The 22813-nt window shown below is 43.2% G+C and overlaps 1 protein-coding gene across 10 annotated transcripts in view; it reads right to left on the minus strand.

Annotated features, from left to right (window-relative positions):
* LOC120786048 (protein FAM131B-like) overlaps positions 1 to 22813 on the minus strand; it is a 50169-nt gene that overhangs the window by 13875 nt on the left and 13481 nt on the right. For 5 of the 10 annotated variants that reach the window (XM_040121105.1, XM_040121098.1, XM_040121097.1 and 2 more), the window contains exon 2: positions 11547 to 11584. Coding sequence is in view for 6 of the 10 variants with exons in the window: in XM_040121098.1 (XP_039977032.1) it covers positions 11547 to 11584 (38 nt within the window). In the remaining 4 variants the exon portion in view is untranslated. Of the gene's footprint in view, positions 1 to 11546; positions 11585 to 11729; positions 11802 to 22216; positions 22289 to 22813 lie in introns of those variants that run through there. The other 5 variants (XM_040121102.1, XM_040121100.1, XM_040121099.1 and 2 more) reach the window with 4 other exon arrangements.

The following is a 22813-nucleotide window of genomic DNA, read 5'->3' on the forward strand; positions in this document are numbered from 1 at the left end:
TTGCAGGCACCCTGCAGGTTTTGGTGATTGACCCTTGTTAGAGTTTCAGTCATATTCTTAAATTTTATCCATGGACGTGGAAAATACAGTCACCCCATATTCAATCTATATAAAGCTTGTGTATCTGCGGCTTACAACATTAATTCTAACGAGGCACTTATACCAGTAAACGGCACCGTGCAGATACAGACACTGCACCGCTGTGCGGTTTGTCTGTAAATGTACATGGCAGGAGCCCGATCTCAAGAGATTTAACAGTGACACAGCTTTTATTTTAGTAGGATGAGTCGAAGTGTAGAAAGACACACAGAGAACATGAGAAGCAGTTTCTGGAACGGGAGGGGAAACATAGAAACTGTGCAATTGTGTGTAGTACTGTGTGTGTGTGTGTGTGTGTGTGTGTGTGTGTGTGTGTGTGTGTGTGTGTGTGTGTGTGTGTGTGTGTGTGTGTGTGTGTGTGTCGTCAGTTGCACCATCCCTCTTTGTCCATCTACACTGCCCAGAATGTTTAGGTAACCAATGGATACCATTCAGCAGTGACCCTGTTGCCAGGAGCAACAGAAAATTTGATGGGTGGCAAAACCTAGACACACACACACACACACACACACACACACACACACACACACACACACACACACACACATATATATATATGTATATAGACACACACACAAACGCAGACAATCTTGCATATTCATCATACTCTACAGCAGACACAAGATAGTGAAGGGAAGATTTCGGAAACTGTGGCTGCTCCAGAGAATTTAAATGCGCTGCTGTCAAAAGGAATTTTTTCTCTTATTTTTTTAACATCAGACTCTTTGTCACACTGCCCTAAAGAGTTTCTCCACCGGCACTTGAAGCTTGTTATCATAGTTGTACCGTTCAAAGCCACAGATCACAGACTGCATGGGAGGTGAAACGGAAAATGCCCTCAACTTTGTGTTAAAGTAGAAGCCCAACTTTATCTCGTATCTTCACGAAGCCGTTGCTACCGCAGAGGTGGATCAAACTGACCCTAGAGACATTCAGGACTGTAATTTATGCTCATATAAAACATAAACTGTGTGGTTTTTCATCTGGCTTCTGGTGGGCACTGTCTGTATTCAGAGCACAGCTTCAGTGAGTCTCACATTAACAGACTCCATGTTTGACATTTCAGCCAGATTTCCCTTTGAGGCTCTGGCTTCGTGTTTATGTACAAAACTAATGAACTGAAACTATAATTTTATCTTGCACTTAAGTTGCACTTGTCTGCCAGTAAAACCAACAATAGTCAGCATGACTACCAGAAGCTGTGGATCATTTTCTTCCGTCTGCTCTACTTGTAAGAAGAAAAGCAACGGGAGAAAAGGTCATTTTAAAGAGCTAAAAGTTGGATTTAGGGGAGTCCATCGGATGGTTAAGAATAAAAAGGTTTTAGCAAATATGGACTAATATGTACGTATATAAAAGTGTAAACATGAATCGACACACTTAACCTTCCTTGTTTCTACTCTTTGGATTTTTTAAAGAAAATGTAAAGCTACACAAACACACTTTGGTCATTGGTGGCTCCATTGTAGGTATCTGTATAAACTTAAACACCGGCAATAGATATTTGTAACGGCACATTTTAGCCAACCTGGCTAAAATATCAAAGGAATCCAAAGGGGAGGAAGAATAAAATGGTCTCTTGGCTGCGATTTCAGTGACCGTAGCCAACAGTAATGACAAATTTATGACACCCATAGGTCAAATCAGCGGCACTGCATCGTGAGGGAAGACGCCGTCGTCTCACTGCGGCCCCACTTGGTGGATTTTTACGGAACAAAACCTCATCTGGAGCATCATTCATGGCACCGCGTTGCTCAGAGGAGCCGTTGAAGATGAGTAGGAAAAGGAAGAGGTGACTGAACAGGTCAGGTGCCTTTTCAGGACGTTATTATTACTGGTAAGATTGGCTATACTACGGGCGTACGGTCATCCAAACAAGCAAAGCAAAAAATAATAAAAATGCTAATACAGTCATAACATGGCTGGTTGCAGATGGACAAACTCGTCTGAATTTGGCAATAAAAGACAGAGTAAGAACAGAAAACCTGTACCAGTGGGCATAAAACATTAAGATGGAGCTCGGCCTCGGTCTCTGTATTTATTCATGCTTTAATCAGCAGCTGCTGGGCACAGAGACTCTATAACCAGAACATCGACGTGAATGCATGTAAATTTGGGTCCGGCTTGGTTGAAGGCCTTTCTGTCCTGATTAACATTTTTATCCAGTGTCAAATAAAAGGCTTGGTTAGCAAATTGAAACTACGGGCGAGCGGAAACTGATAGCTGGAATTAATTCTGTCTTCCTGCAGGCCCCTTTTCGCTTTCTCAGAAGCATCGATGTAATATTCATGTCAGAGATGTTTATTTTCATGACAAGTGAATGAGGAATAAGAATAATCCTGCTCCAACAAAGCAGCCCCCGAGATGTGGCACAGGGATTTAGCAAAGCCCCGTACGAGTCGCCAGTCGCCTCGTCGGGGTTTTTGCCTCAGACCCACATTAAGAAGAACGGGGAAGGATTCGTGCAGATGCAGTAACAAGCACACCTGGGCCAGAACTAGACCTGAGCAAAAAATACACTAAGAAAAGAACCTCCGTCTTTTTTAAACCTTCATTTATTCTTGGAGGAGTTTTCCTGAACAAACATGTTGTTAATCACTGAAACTCGTTGTGGAAAACACACACCGCTGACAGACCACACTGAACTAAGTGAATAATGCTTTATTTAATCTCAAAAGCGAATGAACATGCCCAGCAGTGGAGCTGCCGCCTGGACTGAAGCAAATTAATCTTTCACTTTCAACAACTAGAATAAATCACTCAAAGATCTGTGGCAGCCGAGGAGGAAATAATCTCATCGTAATCTAAAAACATAATATTTTATTACCCGACAACAGCAATACACCATTTCATTCTTATGACATATTTACTTAAGTGTTAATGTATTCGGTGTTAAAGGGACACTGAGTCATCTATGACCTCTGTTGACCTCTGATGGTCTCCTGTAGGAATTAGAACAACACTGATAAACATTATCTTTGCTGGTACTGTCGATGTTGCTCCAAGACTGCGAAGTGAAAAAGTGCCACCTTCAAATAAGTCGCCCTGTATGAAGGGTTTCTAAATTCTAACTTGTGTCTTTGTTATTATTGATCAGTTGATAATCTGTAGATCAGTAATAGGCTTTTAATAAGAGCACCTTTTTGGTTTTTCGGGTTGGGATGAATCTCTTACATCCTCCTACAGATTTACACTTGCCACTCGCTTTATCTTTATAACTATTTAATTGATCAAATGACCCCTCCAATGGACTGTTTGTCCACGGACCCTCCGGGAAAAAATCAGCAAAGCCTCTGGAACAATATATGTTTATTAACATCTTATTGAGATTTACTGCTGTAACCTTTAGGGGATTTTTGTAATGACCCTCACTTATTAACATCTGTAACTGCAGATATGACTCATTAGAAAGTGAGAAACCCAAAAATGATCCATAAAGTCTGCGGATGTACTGCAAATGTTACCAAGCAGATTTTGGTTCAGTTAATATAGAGCTCTTTTCTAGAGGTCAAACTGTCTATTGGAGCAAAAACAAAGACAAAGAAATGGCCATTCTGGAGGAATAAATCCAAAAGTTTGACTTTTCCCCACAAGATCAATAAAGTAAATATCTATCTATGTATCTTATAAATGGCCTATTATTTTTCTATAAAGCATTTCTAAATTATTTCTTAAACATTACTAAAGCCATTTGTTACAACTCATTAATGTTTTATAAATATATATTTTTTAACAGTGATATATTACAAGGTGCTACCAAGCTATTGTTATATTAGACTAGACTATTAGAGTCTACAGCAATGCTTGTAGCTTTGTGAGGTTAGGCACACCTGTGCTAAGAGCTAAATGCTAATGTAAGCATGCAAACATGCTAACAGGCTGACGTTTAGCAGGTGAAACGTTTACGCTGTTCACCGTCTTAGTTTGGTCGTGTTAGGTTGCAAACATTTACTGATGAGCTCCAAACACGAAGTACGTTCAAACTGATGATGGTGCTCGATGAAAAGTCTGGGAGTCACCAGAGTTTTTGGCTGGACGGCCACGGCGTCAGCCCTATAAACGCGAACGTCCGTGAGTGAGTGAGTGAGTGAGTGAGTGAGTGAGTGAGAGGGATGAAGTTACACCATTGGTTCGCTGGCCAGGTGTTAGAGTTTCCCTATTGGCCGTTGCTCTTTCGAAATGCATCGGCACAAACAGTTTCTATTGCGTCGTCAGGGGGGCGTTTGCAGGCAGTGTTGCCAACTTAGAGCCTTTGTCGCTACATTTACCAACCTTTCACACCCCTGTAGAGTCTTCTCCTGACAAACGCACCTAGCAACAAATCTAGTGACCTTTTAGCCAAACTTTAGCTAGTTTCCGTAGAAGAGAGGCACCGGTATTCACCCCCGCCAGCGCGAGGTCGGGCTTTCCCTCCACAGGCACACCTCTCTATGCATCTCGTTCAGCCGATTGCACTGCATCTGACAGACGTGAATGAGCTTCTAATTCTCTCTGAGTGATCATTTTACAGGTAACTATAGCAGAAATCACAGCACAGCCGTCGTCTTTAACTTATGTGTCTGGTGATTCTGTCAGACGACGTCTTGGTTATGAAATCAGGATTTTAGCAGCAGAGCAGCAGCTTGGAAGTGGCTTGGAAGTGGCTGCTGGTTAACATGTCGTCTTTAATGGGCCACGCTTCAGTCAGTATTTCATGCTTGTTCCGTTGTCTGACAACAGAAACAGAAAAACATGTAAATGAGAACAGATTTACTGGGAATTCAGCTGTATATATTAAAACACTGTATATGTGATTCTGTAAGTCCTATGCGAAGGCAGCTGGACCTGCTTGAAAGTCCAGTTGCCTTTCGCATAGCACATACAGACTTCAGTGACCCGGGTGACTGAGAATCTTCACAGACACTGTATATTTGATCACAGAGAGGAGGAGAGAAGCAAACAGATGAAGGGCGCTTCAGTCATATACTAGGTTTACACCTAGTCTCGTTGGGGTTCATCCTGAGGGGGACATGAATGTGAGGTCCAAATTTCATGGCAACCCATTCAGCAGTTGTTGAGATATTTCTGTCTGGATCAAAGTGGTAGAGCGGGCAACTGACCAACTTTGCCATCCCTTGAGCCACGCTAGCATGGCTTGAAATTACATTTCCTTCTCTTACATAAGTCAAATATACGGCACAGTTAGCCTTGAAATCCTGAAACCTGAGCAACTGGCCCTGTAATCATTCAGTCCTTGGTACAGATCAATGACCCTGACAGCCTTGCAGATACATTATTATCATTTTGTGCTATGGGGAGAAAAACTGTTGGTCTCCCTCTAAATTATTCAGAAAATGCAGACACAACAGGCTTCAGGTCAGTGTGTTGCTCACTTAAAGGAATTAATAACCGTGTGTGTAGGAGGTTTCAACCATGACTTATAAGGGTCAAATGTGCGAGATGCAAGTGGTAATAGTGGTGTGATCTGTGTCCTTGGACGGTGTGTGTATTATTAACACAGCTCGCATCAGAGGTCTCGGGATTTGGATTCAGAAACACCCCTCAGTGCATGAATGTTAAGCTCTCATGGTCAACTGAGGACGAAAAATCAGACATCACCACCATCTTTTGCAATGCGTGTATGTGTACGTGCTCGTATTCTGTATTTAAAAAGACTCCATAAAATTTATAGCAGCTGAGCTCTTACCCGTAGCCCCATCAATAGTGGATTTCCCTGAATTGAATGAGATGCGGCGGCATTGTGCGAGATGAAACTAAAATCCATTCTTCCACGATAACATTGACAGTCTCTCAGTAAACTGACATTCTCAGCTCAACATTTAGCTCTGTGCACTGCTGGTTAAATCAGCTCTTTATGCTGGCGGGAGTCACGCCTTTAAGCATTTTCCTGAAGCAGACGGTTTACACAAGAATAACTACCTCCTATCCGTCCATTAATTTTCCATAGCTATTTATTCAGGGTCGCGGGGGGCTTAAGCCTATCCCAGCATCCAGTGGACCAGATGCAGGGTACATAACGACTTTCCATTGTGGTTGTTTTCTGCTTTCTTACTATGTAATGTACTGTAGATATATTGCACAGTCGTAAACTGTACATAAGTAATATATACATTAATTCTAATTGTGTGTGTGAAAAGAACTTTAAACTTAATCCTATAATAATAACAGCCGTTGATTGAAATTGAGGATCTATTCAGGGAAGAACAGAAAAAACATAATTTCTATAGTTATCATCATGGTGTTCAGGAGGTCTTTTCATGTCATATTTCTTTCTGCTACAACATTGAAATTGTGGAGGCCCCTTTGGTTAAAATGGTTAAAGTTCATCAGTGGCTCGGTGGGACAGTAAGTCACATAAAGAGCGAAATAATGGATAATAGAAAACCATGAAAGGGTTTTTGTACGACATGTAAGATAAGTAATTCATTTAAATTTTAGAGCTGTGGGATCATCTTGATAAAAGGGCTGCTAAAGAATTTCATTAGTTTTAGTGTCACATGATGTGAAAATGCAGTTTCATACGCTTTTCACATTTAGAATATCATACAAATCCTGGTGGGAAGCGTTACAGTTTTGGCATGTAAATGGAAAACATTAAAGCCACTGATAAGTGATGAAATATCTAACTGCAGCTTTTAAGAAAATGTCTTTGTGGTTTCATCTTTCAGAAACCCATTTGAAGTCTAAAACCCCGGTACTGAGAAAAAACACTAATGCTGATAAATTGCACTACGGCTGCGGCTAAATCTCAGTCAGATCTGTTTGTGTTTTCCATCCCTTTAGTCAGACTTGTGTGAATTTGGAAGGCGTATATCCTCAGCGGAGATCTGATAGGAGCACTCAGTATTGATCAGACTTTTAGCAGAACCACAAACAGGCTGATGTTTCACCTAATGTGCCTTTCACTGAGACTAATGCAACGGGAATGTTTTCCTCACTTTTGGTTGACACTGTTTAATGTGCGAATGGGAGTCGAGCTTGATGAACTCATACCTTAGATTTCCGTGTTTATTGGCAAAACATTGACTGTAGTTTGTCTGGGATGTCAAGTTTTTAAGGGTGCTCTCAAACCTTACCTGTGTGGTGAAGTTTAAACAAACTCTGATACATTTACATATGCAAAGCAGACTGTTTTGGTTTCTATCCAGAAATGCTTAGTACAGTACAAGGTAAGGTCTCAAATACTGGAATCCGAGCCTCACAGTTGTACATCCATGTCTGTCCAGATTCATATAATATATGTAGTGAAGACTTTGAAAGAATTTATTAGAAGGTATTAAGTGTATTTTATCATTACAAGCGTACGAATTTCTTTAGTTTTCGCCAAAAAAGTGTTTTGTGAGGTCACGGTGACCTTAACTTTTTACATTTGGCCACCAGATCATAACCAGTACATCCCGGATTCCAAGTGGAAGTTTGTGCCAGATGTGATGAAATTCCCTCCAGGGGTTCATGATGTATCGCGTTCACGAGAATGGGACGGACCTGAGGTCACAGTGACCCTGACCTTTGACCACAAAAATCTAATCAGTTCATCCTTGAGTGCAAGTGAATTTTTGTACCAAATTTGAAGAAATTCCTTCAAGGTGTTCCTGAGATATCAGGTTCACGAGAACGGGATGGAAAAAATACCTATAGGCTGGACTGTCACGAAATTTGGTTCAGACATTCATGGTTCCCAACTGATGCATCCCAGTAACTTTCATATATCACCAGGACGTTTAAATTATTGGGTTTGTAGTGAAGTCTCTCTGTTTGGTCTAGATATTCATGCCCCGCTCGGGATGAATTGCAACAACTTTGGTGATCCATTACCTTTTCCTCTAGCGCCACCATCAGGTCAGAATTTCAGTTTGTCCAAACTTTTGGTTTATGAGCAAATACGTGCAAAACGAATGACATCCCCATCAGTCTCAGGTGTACTCTGTGTTTAGTGCTACTTAGCAAAACTCAGATGGTGATCCTGGTAAACATTATACCTGCTAAACTTCAGCAGTTTAGCTTTGTCATTGTGAGAATGTTAGCATGCTGAGGGTAGCATTTAGCTTAAAGCACCACTGTGCCTAAGTCCAGTCTAACAGAGCCGCTACCATGGCTATCGACTCCTAGCCTCGTTTCAGTCTTCATCGGAATCTGGATATACTTAAAAGAAGTACAGGCTTCATAGTTTTAGTCAACAATAGATGGGACCACACGAATCAACCGTCAGTAACACCATTTCTAAACAACATGATGAGAGGAAAGGCCTGTGAATGCTGCAATTTTGGACAGATTCATCGGTTGAAGCCAAATCTTGTGCAGATTCCTCCTTCAGTGTGCTCTCCGTGCTCTTTCTAGTTCGCTTGTGTCTTCAGGGCTGAGGACATGGATTCAAAGTCAGCAGCATACTCGCTGATTTTCTGTTAATCACCGAGAGATCTAAACCACGGGTGTGTGGCCAAGATCCGGTTTTAGTCTTCATTTAGCTTTACCATGTCCACCTTATATCTCTGAGTCCATAGTACAACCTCTTGTACCTCCCATGCAGCCGTATAAGATTCAGTTTGTGTCCGAGTCTCTTAATAATGTGTCGTTTGCATCTGTGGTCTGAAGTTTGGATTTGTATCTCTGATTCCCTCATGTTCACAGCCTGTAGTTCCTTTTTCATCTTTTATAATGTGTGTTTGCATTTCCGAAACCTGCGTGTTGTATTTTTTATTTTTATATTTTTTCTGTCGGCCTGTGGTGTTTTGTTTATCGTGCTTGGTTCAGAGCATCCTGTCTCTGACTCTGAATGATCTCCCTGAGCTCCTGTATTATATTCTGTCAAATCCCTCTCCACCTGCTGGCCTCTCTCTCTCTCTGCAGGTCTATAAATTACGCGGAGGACTCGTGTTTGAGGAAGTAAACAACTCGCGGGCTGCCACGGGATCAGTGCTCCACAGGAACGACACTTGATCACAATTAATTCTGCAGCTGATCCCAATGTTACAAAGTTCTGAAATATGTCTCTCTGTTGATGGCAGGAAAAAAAGGTGTAGAAATCCCCTCCAACGTGTGTGTTCTCTTCAGGGAGGGGACAGGGGGACAGAAAACCACAGGCTTTATGGAAAACGTGGGTCTAATTTTAAGACAGTCGCTGGGACTAACTACCACTGGCATGACAAAGAGGCTACAGGTCATTTCCGTCTTGCTTTCATTTGTAAGCTGTAATTAACTTAGCACTAATTTAATGATGTTAACTGATAGACCTTTAAAATATTTATACAGGCCCAATGGCCTTCCAATCTTTGCGTACGAGGAAAAATGGCAACACTGAAGGAAAGAAAGCAGCAGCCAGTGATGGAAAAACAATAAGATGTATGTCTCTGTTTTTGTCTCCCTCTCTCTCCCATTCTCTCTACTGCTCTCTCTGTCCCCAGGGTCTGCAGCTGAGAAGTGATACATGGCTCGGTAATAGTCTGAGCCTTGGGGGGGGGGGGGGCGGCTCTGTGGCCTTGGTAAGAGACTATCAACACGCGCACACACACGCACACACACACACACCCACCTTCACACCCAGTCATGCACAGTGCCAGTCACAAGAGTGCAGGCAGACACAAAGGAGTAAACTCAGGTTGGACTAATATGAGCTTCTGAAGGCTCACACCAGTATTTTCTGCCAGTATATCCTCACTCTTTTCCCCTTTTTTCTCCATTTTTGTTGTCAGGTATTGAGATATATTCAGTCGTTCTAATTAATATTCTCCTTGTCTGGTTTTCGAAAAGCTCCTGACACGGCATAGGACAGTAAAAACGCCCCAGCGAGACCAAGACCAGTGCAGAGTTCCATCAGGATTAGCAGCTCTTTAAGGCAGGGTGATGCTCTGCAAACATTCAGGACGGCATGTGATACATTACTGCTTTTAAGTGAGTAATTAATTCACCAAACAGCTGATAGATGCGCCGTAGTCGGAAAGTGTTGGGACAGTGACACATTTGCTGTGTTGCCTCCGTACTGCAGAACATTGGGTTTAAAGCAAAAGAGCGGCTGTGAGGGTATCGTGCTGACGTTCGGCTTTAATTCGATGGTGTTGACATTTACATCGGGTGAACAGTGTAGGAACTGCAGACCTCTCTGTGGCCGAGGAAGGTCTCACAACCTTCCTGGGCCAAAAGCAAGCGGGCGCCCGTCCACCATCTGTACCTGCTTGTCGTGGAGCCTATCCCTGCTCAGGCTGGGTGAGAGACGGGTCTGATACATGTAGACAGACCATTCACACCTCAGCCAATTTAGAGTCACTAATTAATCTCGACTATGGACTGTTGGAGGGAAGCGGAGCTCCTGCAGACTCCTGGACCTTCTTGTTGAGAGGCAGCAGAGCAAACCACCGCTTTCTGGGACAAATTAACATAAAATTAAAGTCCTCATACTTAGTGTTTCTTTTCTTTTTATTTGTCATTTCTAACTCGGAGAGCTGCTAGTGTAGAGACAGCAGGAGAGGAATCTGTGACATACAACAAATCATAGCGGGACATCACAGCGATATTGTGTGCTTCTTAACCACTTGGCCACCAGGACGCCCAGTCATATTTAATATTTCACTGACTGTCTGGCGTCTGTAGGCCTCAGACATCCCTGGTGATTCACTGCCAGACCATGTACAACCACCAGCCTCTCCTCTTTTTCTTCAAGGGCTTTTTGCCTTCAGTCTCATCTCCCGGAAGTAAAAAAAAATCTGTATCGTCTTTTTTTATTTCCACAAATTCTCCTTCCTTGTCCAAAGCTGGCGCCTACATTACCCAGAGTGCATTTTAACCGCCGACAGTGCGTTGGAGATTCGGGTGGGTTATGCTCGTAGCAGCAAGTGTAGCCACCAGCCTCAAGCAGACATGAGCAGTGGGCTAAAGAGGTCTGGGTTATGCAGGTGAATTCACCAGGATTTGTGAACAGACCTTGACTTGTAAAAAAGCCACGTTCCAGTGTGCTGCAGTGCAGAGACAAGACAACAAAAACTCTCGATACTGTCCTAGTACTTTCTGACTTTACCGGGAACAAAAGACAACACAGACAACCCCGATTGCTCAAACACATACCTGCACTCACACAGAAAAATCCACCCTCCACACATTGTGAATGTGTCTTTTCCTTTATAGTTTAGATCTGGGTGACCTTTCTTGAGGCCGAGGCCCGGCCGTCTAACGGCGGGAGGCAGTTCTGGGTGAGTAGCGGCGCTTCTTTTTTCTCACCTCTAAAAAGATTTGAGGAGACATGAAACGACACTCTCGCACGCCACCGTTTCTGTCTGGAGACTGTTCAGAAATAAGAGGATAGCGGAGGACACCGGCGCCGGTGTCTTTTGTATTCAGTCACAGTGGCTTTCAGCAAAATGGGAAAATAGATTGAGGTGTGCAGAAATGGTGGAGGCATTAAAAAAAACAAAAAAACAAAAAAAACAAAAAAAACAGAGGAGATAATAGCATTTTACCTGATCCCCATCTTTCCGTACCGGCACCGCATCCACCGCTGGTGAGGCAAAGAGAAAAAGAAACAGAGGGAGAGATGAATTTAAGATCATTTCATTATCAGGCACTTCAGCAGCTACAGGTATCAAGCCATGTGCAGAAAACACAGATTCAAGAAAATGGAAAAATATCAGCCCAGAACACACAGTTGCTTCGTCTCAGCCATCTATGATAGCAGGGAAAACAGGAAGATAGAGGAGCGAGCGAGGAGCACTGACAGGGAGAGGGAGAGGGAGACAACAGTATGTCAGACCGATGCAGCCTTCAACACGCCGGCCGAGGGAAAATGACAACGCCGTCCAGTATTTCTCTCCCTCTCACACTCGCACACACAAACACACACACCAAGCTAAAATTAGATTAATTATCCACGCCAAGCTTTGGCACACAGAGGGCACAGCCAGTATGAGTCATGAAGGCCGGAGATGATTCTGAAATATTTGAGGGCGATGAAAGGGGAAGCCATTCTGCTAGTTATTATCGTAAGTAATGGAGAGCCACTTTAATAATTTATTAGCGCTAATGAAATAGAAAACAGGGGCTGGTATTTTCTGGTCGAGCAGAAAAAGGCCAGAATCGGGGGATTCTGACATTAACTGACTTCACCCTCTCCTTATATGACATGATGACCTTGAGTCTGACCTTAACAGTATTTCAAGTTATCCAATGCAACATGTGAAAAGCCGTCATGCGGTTAACCGTTGTCTTCAGTGTCTCTGTTGACGCCGTTCAGTGACAGTATTCCAGCCAGACTGGTCTGGTGTTTTGCTTTCACTTCATTATCTCCTCAGACCTCGTCCTAATGGCAGACGTTGGGAGACGTTGTTTGTTTTTGTCCTAGTTAGTAGTGAGGGGCATATCCGTACCATTAACTTCAACTTAACTTTTGTCATGTTAGTTAAAGAACTATGTCAGTTTAATAGTTGTCACTTCTGTAAGTTAACAGCAAACAACCTGTGCAGCTGCATCCGTCTTAACCACGCTTAGTTATTACTCCGACGAGGAAAACGGCCGTAAATAAGCAAACCTGTTTGGTTTGCAGATTAAAAAACAGTGATTTAGAAACTGGAAACACGTTCAGTGACAAGGATCCACTATCAGTAGTACGAGAACGAATCTTTTCATTATATGCGGTACGTTGTTGGTGACTCTTGCTAGAAGAGCTGTTGAATCGCACATTTTAAATGTGAAAACATCAATATCAAGCGTTTTAATAGGAAATATCAACAACATGTTGCCGCAGTAAGATCTGGCCCCGTTTTCGGTGAGAGACCCACGTATTCGAGCTTTCCACTGTGACGCTGACGTTTGCCAAGCTTCCTGTTACTGTGCCTCCCAACCGTTTCAAAGACCGAACACCTTGCAAAGAAGGCCAACGGATTTTCTATCGTTCACTGACGTTTAATCAGCAATCGGTTTACTTGGATTAAGACTTCCCTTTACTTTTCTGTCACCCAGCCCACAATGAGTAAGCGGCACTTTTCTTATAGATAGATGTGCAGATAGATGGATAATTCTCCACAGGCTGGAGAAAATGACACCTGGATTAGTGTGGTGTGTGTTAGTGGTGGAGAGGTAATAAGTCAGTATCAGTGGTGGCTCAGAAGAAAAATGGGTTTGGATTTCGACCGTAAGGTCGCTGGTTGGATTCTCAAACCAAACAGGAAAAGTCATTATATACACTAATCTTGGTCAAAAAAGAAGCAACTCAGCTCTAGACCAACTTAAAACTCACTGGTATTTACTTTTTCTGCCAGTGGAGTAGTGAGTTTTATTGGGTTTAGTTCCAATACTTTCTTCATTTTTGATTGTCTTGCCTACGTTTGACCGTCCCCTGATGCCAGCAGAGTGATGAAAAGGCTGTATGAGTATCACTTGCCCATCTTAACTGTCATTACTGGCGGTTTAAATGGAGAAGCGTCCAGGCTGCACGAGGTTAAACCAAGGTGGGTTCATTCTTCGTGGTTTTTGGTGAGTTAGTTGTTCTAAAAATAACAGACTGATGCAGATGTCAGGCAGTGAAAGCCAGCCAGCAACGACAACAGAAACTGATCAGAAACTTCCTGAGCTTTAAATCATGTAATCAGGGATATGAATAACGGTTTTCTTGGCATCCCTCCCACTCTGTCCGGTGAGCTGTCCTTGTTGCTCCCGCTATGATTCAGTCGCCTTGGGAGCTGATGTGGTTCACCTGGTCTACCTGGGCCCTGAAGGCTCTAAAAGCTTTGCCCATGAGCTCAATTTCTGTTTCGCATCCAGCTGGCATCCACCTCGTATGTTTCCCCTTCCTCTTTGATTTGGCAGGATTCAGCACCTCCACAGCACATATGTCACGCTTCTATGCATTTAGGGCTAAAAGTAATGTCTATTTTTAAAACTGTTAAATTTACAAAGACTTTAAACAGAGAAATGCAACACATGCTCACAATAACAGGATGAGTATTGTTGCTGAATCATTTCCTAAAATGTTAAGTTAAATGTTCAGTTAAATCTGAATGAGGACTTCCCGGTTTTGTAACAATCTTCAGTTTCATAACCTGAAAATGAACAAAAAAAGGATGTGACTCATAACCAGGACACTAGTGTTCATGTAAATATATCCACACGTGGATCATAAAGAATCAATTGACTCCAGTGTTTCTGCTTGGAATCACCATCTTTCATCGCAGCATTAAGATGAGTGAAAATGAAATCTCCGTCCAGAATAACACTCAGAGCCAGCGCTAAAATTAGATTAATTATCCATGCCATGCCTTGGCACAGAGGGGCACGACCTGTATGAGTCAGCAAGGCCTGAGATGTTGAAGGATATTAGATTTAAGAGGGGATGAAAGGAGAGGCTTCCCCCTTGTTAACACAAATTACAACATACATCTCTAATATCTTGTGGTAAGAAGTGAGATAAAACGCTGCCTCGCCTCCCCACAGCTCCTGTTGGAGCCAAAACGCTGCAGGAGACACTTAAATACTCAAAGTCAAGTGCTGTAGAATTGGTCTAACTTCAGCTGCAGAAGGTAAGATAAGTACAGAAGTCAAGATAAGAGTGCTTGTGTAGAAAAACTGCCTAAGTTGTTGAATATCGCCATAAGACTGTTTCAAGCTGGAATAATCTTGAGTTTTCTACGCTCTCATCAGTAGAGCAGTTCATTGCTTGAAGCTTAAAAAATCCTCCTTTAGCCCATCACCTCTCTTTCATCTCCCCTTTGATGAAAGGCTGATTGAAGTGGATTTAACAGCTGAAATCAATAAGGCAGTCTTGACTCACTTGTCAGTCTACTTCGCGCTAATAGCCGATATTTCTTATGTATTGTATTCTCGACATATGGCCCAACATCCACATCGATGCCGTCCGCATTGATTTCGTGCTCTCTGCCAGGTCCCACCCACGCTGAAGGGAGCGCTGCCAATCGACAGTTCCTAAAAATACCTCAGCCTTCATACTCCCTTCGGTGGAGACTTAAGCTTTCCATCCAAATCAATATCAATAAAACCCTTCTGGGCAAAGGGCGGAGGTGGTGGTAGGAGGGGTTGTCGTCACTGTTCAGAGGTAGAAGATACGGTCTGGAGATGTTGTACTTCATCTCAAAAGAAAAGAAATGACAGTTCTGAACCAAAGTCGCCCCAAGTAATCGATTCGTACAGGTCGAAAGAATCTACTGTTGAGCTAGAAATAAAGCTTGATTTCAAAATGTTGTGTCCATTTGGGAAGAAAAAAATACTTCAAACATATACTTACATTCTCTAAAATGCTGCTAGTGTCTAACATGTGTCTAAATGGGAAAAACACCCTTTAATAGATATAACATTGCATTTGTGGCCCCATTCTTTTGCCAAGTGGAGTATTTTCCTTCTTCTTGATGATAACTGCCTAAAAGTCCATGACGTGATGAAAGGTCAAAATTTTCCAGCAGCTATATCAGATAGCAGTGAGGCTGCTCTGCACTGATATGTTTTCATTTTCATTTCAGGTTTATTCACCAGGCTGGTCCACTCAGTTAGGCTATTTTCCTCAAGGGTGGTCCTCCTGGGTAAAGCTACAGAGAGGGTTTTGATATCAGAAAATGGTTTAGACGTCAGCAACAGTAAACGTCAGGTTTTGGTTTCAGTCCTGCTGGATCAAGGAGCGAGAGCTTCGTTGTAAAGTTGCCACTTAGCATCAGCGTCAATAAAAGAGAAATCCATTATCACAGTGGATGAACAAGAGAACAATTTCTTCATCCACAGGAACAGAAAAGATACCAGCATGTAATGCAGCAAAATATGAGCTGGGTGTTTTTAATTCACTCTCTTGGCCCTATGTTAAACCTGCACTAAGCAATTTTTTTGGCCACTTGGGGGGCAGCAGAAATAAATTGCGAACACAAAATTGGCATATCATCCTCCATTAGTTATAGATCAATTATGATCAATAATTTTGAGTGGTGTTTGTGTCCACCTGATGAATTTACGTTCAATATTTACCCTCTTTTAGCTCTGTTTTTGGTCTCCACCAGCCCCTGAGGTTAATATCTGGCTCTTTAGCTGCTAAATGCTCCGCTATGTTCACCAGCTGGCCTCTGACTGTGTCTGTCTGCTGTTCTGCTGCTGAGCAGGTAGTGGACAGTGGCTTTTCAGAAAACAGCTGCCCGCTGTGGCTGAAAACAACGCTATCGGTGACGGAAGCAGTAAAGCTGGGGGGTCAGACAGATAAACAATGAGCCAAAACTCAATGTAAAGCTACGCAAAGCCGGGGGTAGCTGCAGATTCAGCTTATAAAGCTCTTTTAGGTACATCACTACCACAGACCCCCTTTCACATTTTCACATTGCTTTCACGTTGTCATGTGATACCTCGTTCTTACAAAAATATCAATAATAGCCAGTATAACTGTATCATTGTAAGTTGTCAGTACCTTCCAAAATGACCTAAAGTATATGACTTTTCCAAGAATGACTGATCGGGGTTTTCTGACCTGTCACATCCAGGTTCAGGTTGGGCGACTAAAACAAGATCACCCTTCATCAGTAAAGGTGGCCAATGTTGACTGTGACCTGTCCCCCCGGTGTCAAAGCCTCGTCACTAACGGGGAAGACCCGCCGACCGTAATGCAGCGCAAAGCGAAGTCCGGCCTGATTACTTTTCCACGGATGCGAGTCAATCGCCTCTCAAAGCGTTGTGGGATAACAGGCGACATGGCACTCGCAAGCCGCGCGAAAAAAAGGGAGGGGCTGAAAGTTAAAAAGCTTTAACGAGACAGGGTGGAGTTGATGTAGCACGATGCGTTTGCTTTCAGTGTTTTTGCAGCAAGATAACAACGTGATGCTGCCTCTGACTTTGCCACATAAATATATTTTTGCCTGATTAGACAACAATGCTGTTGTTTTCCTGGTGAGAACTGTCTCTGAAACCCACAGCTGAAAGCAACACACTCGCACACACCTGTTCTCCAGAGACTGTCGATAAACACATTCTAGGTAAGACAGAGGACAGGTACAAGCCGAACGAGAAAGTGAAAAAAAAAAAAAAGAGACTACTGCGTTGAGCTTTAAGATTATAGACTGGAAAACCTGTGAAAGCGTTTGAAGTTCTCTCTGAGTTTCCGAACGAAATTAAATTCACTGCCGAGCCGGAGATGCCTGAACACGTGAGCTGACCCACACCCACACATTCATACATGTGTACACACACAAACACGCATAAGGCAGACATGTTTCATAACACGTTTGTCAGGCCTGACCCAGTACTTTAGGTGAAGGGCAACATTTCTAGTGAGTTCAGCTGACTTATTCAACCTTGTTATACATGCTCTCTCTCTCTCTCTCTCTCTCTCTCTCTCTCTCTCTCTCTCTCTCTCTCTCTCTGTGTGTGTTAATGAAAGGCATGCAGTCTTAGTCATGACTCTGCTCTCTGTGAGTACATTTGAGATGCGACCCAGGGGATCCTGGAGGCCATTTACGCCGCACAACACACCCACACACACGGAGGCATATACAAACTCACACACACACACACACACACACACACACACCCTAGACCTCTGGAGTTGATGGCGCTCCTTGCCGGAGCCACGTGGGAGGAAGGAGAGGGTGAGAGAGGGAAGCTGAAGGCTCTCTCAAAAAGACAGAGAAGGGGGAATATTTTAAAAGGGAACGGATGGGAGGAACGAAACCGAGAGATTGATAGGAGCTCAAAACCGCGGGGCAGAGGGTTTGTCCGGGAGAGAGCAGCAGGGGCTGCTGGGAAATTAAGATAAAACAAAAAGCTAGAAAGATAAGAAAAGCGGGAGGAGAGGAGGAAGAGGAGGAGCAAGGGAGGGCAGTGATGTAGTGTGAATGGAAACACAGGTAAAACTGAATTCCAGCTGGTGATCACAGTTTTCAGAAATATACAGTAAACAGTTTTTGTCATAAAAGACCTTACGTAGGTCACATTTACCTGACGCCTACTACCATGACAAATCTGTGAGTGAATTATAATAAGTGACATTTCTCAAATTCGATAATTAATTCTTCTGAAAGCCGTGCAGTTATTTCATTGAATACTGCGACCAACTTGATGGCACACTAATAATATCACGGTTGCATCCTGAGGATTGACACAAGCTGAATTTCTCTTCCAATGTTTGCATGATGTAATGAATGTTGCACTCTAATAAAAGAGAAGCAGAACATCGGTAAAACAAGAGGAGATCGTATGAGTAAGTGTGAAATAAGCCAAAGCAGCATCCTGTAAAACAACCGCAGCTGTTTGGACTAATAAGACGCCTGGTCAGACTCGTAGGCACAAGCATCTAGTAGTGTCACTAATCTGTTGCCATTTGATGGACGTTTACCCAGAGCTCCCTGCAGTCCTTGGTGGGAATGCAGCTGCTCCCCGCCCACTACTGTCACTGAGAGACCATTCACACGCTCACTCTGAACGACCTTTCTTCACCATTTGTCTTTCAGTGATAATCAGTGAGATTCCCATTAATTTGATTATGTCTCAGTCTTTTCTTGATCTCCTGCCACTGAAACTTTCCGTTTCTGTGGCTGAAGCAGTAACGGTTTTCGAACAGCGGTTCCAATGACTGCATTTGATTTGAAGGGGGTCGCTCATAACGACCAACAAACATTGAATAATCTCCCAACCCTGCAGCTGTAGAGCTTTTTATAATCTGTTTTACTTCGTTGTTTTGGTTTTTCCAGCCGAAACCCTGCTTTCATCAACCTAGTTTCCAGCCACAACAGGCAGCTGTTTTAGCCTCAGTCCTACAATAAACAAACCGCACGCTACCTGCCCAGCACCAGAAAGCAAACACAGTTTTATGACTCGCTGCTGAGCATAGTGGAGCGTTTAGCAGCTAAAGAGCCGGATATTTCCCCTGAGGATTCGGTGAATAGCAAAAACAGCGCTAGGAGGAGAGTGACATGTCATGTTTCTGGACTACGTCAGGCCCCCCGAGACGTTCACTGGAACGACGCTGTCAAGAAATTATTAGGGTACGGGTTTAATCAACTCTATTATCACTGTTTCTGTAAGCTGATGGATTCTAGCACATGCCATTCTCATCTCATGATCATAACATTTCTAGTGATTCAAACTACGAATATTTTCACTACTGATGAATCTGTTTATTTCTCGATTAATTGGTTAGTCGTTTGATATGTTAAACGGCAGAAAACATTGAAGAATGCCCATCAGAATTTCCTTACGCCCAAGGGGATGTCACCAAATTGCTTGTTTTGTTTGCCCATCGGGTCAAAACCCAAAAAAAAATATCCAGTTCACATAACACACAACTGAAATACTGGAATTAGATCATGTTTGGCTTTTTTTACATGACAACTACTATAGGTCATCAAATGGTTGTGCCGATTAATTTTCTGTTTATTGACAGACTTATGATCAGACTACCGAACTCTAGTTTATTTCCATCCAACCGGAAGTTTGCATAATTTCCTGTGCAGCACAGGATTTTGAGGAAAATGGGAAAAACACTGTCGCGAAAGATGCTACTAATACTTATCCATGAATTGTGCTTGGTAATTCATCTGAATCTGAGTTGGATATCGAATTAAAGAGTTTCCGAAGCTGCGGTGTAATTTTTGCTTGCAAGGCTGAATCACTCAGCTCTGAGGTTCGGTACAATATGTGTGAGGCCACTGACCTTTGAGGAAAAATGTCATTTCTGTTTGTGCACGTCTCCAAAGTCTCTGCAGTCGACTCGGAAAAATAACATAAGACCATCAGACATAAAAGGGAAGGCCTTCTTCTCTATGACCTGTCAAGAGCTGTTAACTGCTACGGTTCCAATAACATACTAGTATAAACCAAAAATAGCTCTCGCTTTTATTCTCTTTAAAAAGGCGTCGAAACATATCAAGGTCTCAAACTGTTCACTGTGGCAATCAGTTCTGTTATATTTAGAAATTAAATTGTTGTAATATGCATAACTGGATTGCAATTTTCGGTGTAGTTCATTAATTTGCAAAGTGGTAAAACACGGGAATAAATCAAAGTAATAGAAGCAAAATCAAATTTTGTGCAGGTGAGAGAAAAATACAATAATGCAAATTGAAGATTTTGTCCCGAAACAAACTTTAAAAAGATTCAAATTGGTTTCTGAATGCCCCTAAACCTCGATTCATAGACTACATATTTGAAAAGAACCAGGTTAGGTTTCTATTGAAGTTTTCTTCTGATTACTGCTGTCCTTAGAAAGCCTTATTTTCCTCAGGCTGCTCTCCTGTAGTCTGAAGATTACGAGGCCATCGTTGGTGTGGTTGCCGGCGCCGCTCGGCCTAATCTGTTTGGCGACAAAGCAGAAAGTCTAAGGGAAATGAATCCGGGACATCGTAGCATGGCGGAGAAGTCCCGGCTGCCAAATGGCCTGCTGCCGCCGCGCGCTTCGTTGAGCCAAAGAGAGTTTTTACCTCAGTCAATCTGCCGGACAGTTTTGGCAACATACTTGTGTCAGACCAACGTTTGAGATTTCCGTTGAAAGAGAGTCAGAGAGATTTGGGCTACTTAATTTAATCTGCCTTCAAAGCTTCACCAGAAAAGATATTTATGTAGAAATGCATCCGTTTCATCAGCATTAAACACGAAGAGGAGCCGCAGCAGAGAGGAGGGTCCAGTCTCCACTTTCTGCAAATTGAGCTTTTTTTACTCCAGTAATACTCTGCTTTCGAGAACTGTGTGGTCATTTCTCTGCTCGCAGGGAACTAGGAAATTATTCAACTTAGAAGCAAAAGTCCAGACCCTCTTTCATTTGTCTACTGAGAACAGACTCGTGAAGCAACATCCTTATCTCGCTCCTCCCACGTCTTTGCTTTAGGACTGCAGCTATTTATTATTTTCAACATCCGCTGACCTTAGACCGTCCTGCCAAAGAGAATCACAGCATCAGTCATTTGATCAAATGCCCCAAAACAACACGTATCTATGTCCTCTTGCGTTTGCAGTAATTATGACTCTTGTCGATCATGGTGAAACTGTGTCACGTTGTTAGAGAGCGACACAGCGTGAGGAGGTCGGGCCCAACGGCGAGTTCTGTTTTCCCTACTTTTTCCTTACCGAGCACATTTATTAAAACACATTTATTTTTGCAACAGTGATGTGTGCACTGACAAATGATACTGGCATCGGATCAGAAAATACCTCAAGTGTGTGTCCTTCTGCAGGGAAGTTACAAGCAACGTATTTAATCAATTAATATGGATAACAGTCCAAAACCCAAAGATACATCATTCAAATGATTATGAAACGGAGAAAACCGGAACCAGACTGTCCCCTGTACCTGATAAATGACCTAATTGATAAGCCGATTATCAAAATTGTTGATTTTCTGTCAACAATCAACCAATCAGCTGATTGTCTCGGCGTTGTTCGGCTTTCGTCGGCGTAAAGCCTCGCAGATCGGCTGTGTGGGTAAACGTAAGTGTCCCTGCCGTCGAGAGACTGGTGAAAAAGCACCAGGGGAGGAGGGGGTCGAGGAGATCGAAAAGGCGGATTTCTGCTATTACTGCACCACAGGGGCACAGGTGGGAGAGGGGAAGGGGAGAGGGAGGGCTGTCACAAATAGGGAGAGGAATGAGAGGAAGAGCCGGGGAGATTAGAGAGGGAAGATTGCTCGAGGAATATGAAAAAAATAGGGGAGAATGTGGGTAGCTAGGGAGAAGGAGGGAAACTCAGGGGAAAGTATCACAAGAGGAAGGTAGAGGAAGGGGAGAGGTAACGGAGGGACAGGGAGGGAAGGCAGGGAGAGGAGAAAAATAAGAGGAAGTTAAAGGTGATCAGCTGGGTGGAAAAGTAGAAGCTGCCACAAACAAGCCGTCATCCACGGCACGCTACACACGGACGCAGCTACACTCACACACACATGCACCTGCACATGTTCGCGGACACACACAACCACACACACACACACAAGCGAGTGTCTAAGGAAGGGTGGCATTGTGGGGATTCTGCAACAATAGGTCCTGACAGCTCTCTCTGGCAGACCCTCGCCTGTCTGCTGCCATCGCTCGCGGGCGTGTGTGTGTTTCTGTGTGAGCAAGTGTGGTACTTTGTGTGTATGTGGTACTTTCTTTGTGTGTGTGTGTGTGTGTGTGTGTGAGGTGACACACGGCCTGTGACAGTGATCCAAAGTGAAGTCTGGAGTCTGACTCACCTCCGCTTCAGCGGCGGACGCTCTGAACCGACACCAAACACTAAGGGAGTCCTGCTCACTATTGCTTGTTGGGGTAATACCTTCATCCATCCATCCAGCCGTCCGTTCTTCCGTCTGTGTGCGAGTGTGTGTGGGTGTGTGTGCGTGAGTGTAGCATTTTATAAGATGTAATGGGCCACCTCAAACCCCCTCGAGCCTCTAGGGGCTTGTGTTTGGTACCTGATGTCCCTTGTTATCCAGAGAAAACACAATGTTCTTTCTCATTTCTGTGCCATTATTGCATCTGCTTATAAAAAAAAAAAAAAAAAACGACTTGTATTTTCACTTGGATCCAACTGTGACTGTAAAAATCTATACACTTAGAATCAGTTCCATAAACGTAAATGTCTGTTTTTTCTTCTCAGTGCCACTAACTGGTATAAAACAGTACATGTGCAACTAATATCCAGTGCGTGGGAGTGATGTTGTGAGCATTTATCGCAGGTGCGGGCTACACAGAAGACCTCAGCATTGTCAAAGCATTTGGGCAGTCGTCCCTAGCTCATAGGGTCTGAAATTTCCACATTACCCACCAGGAGGTTGCACTCAAACGGCAAA

This window comes from Xiphias gladius, chromosome 24 (assembly GCF_016859285.1).
Source record: "Xiphias gladius isolate SHS-SW01 ecotype Sanya breed wild chromosome 24, ASM1685928v1, whole genome shotgun sequence".
NCBI lineage: Eukaryota > Metazoa > Chordata > Actinopteri > Istiophoriformes > Xiphiidae > Xiphias > Xiphias gladius.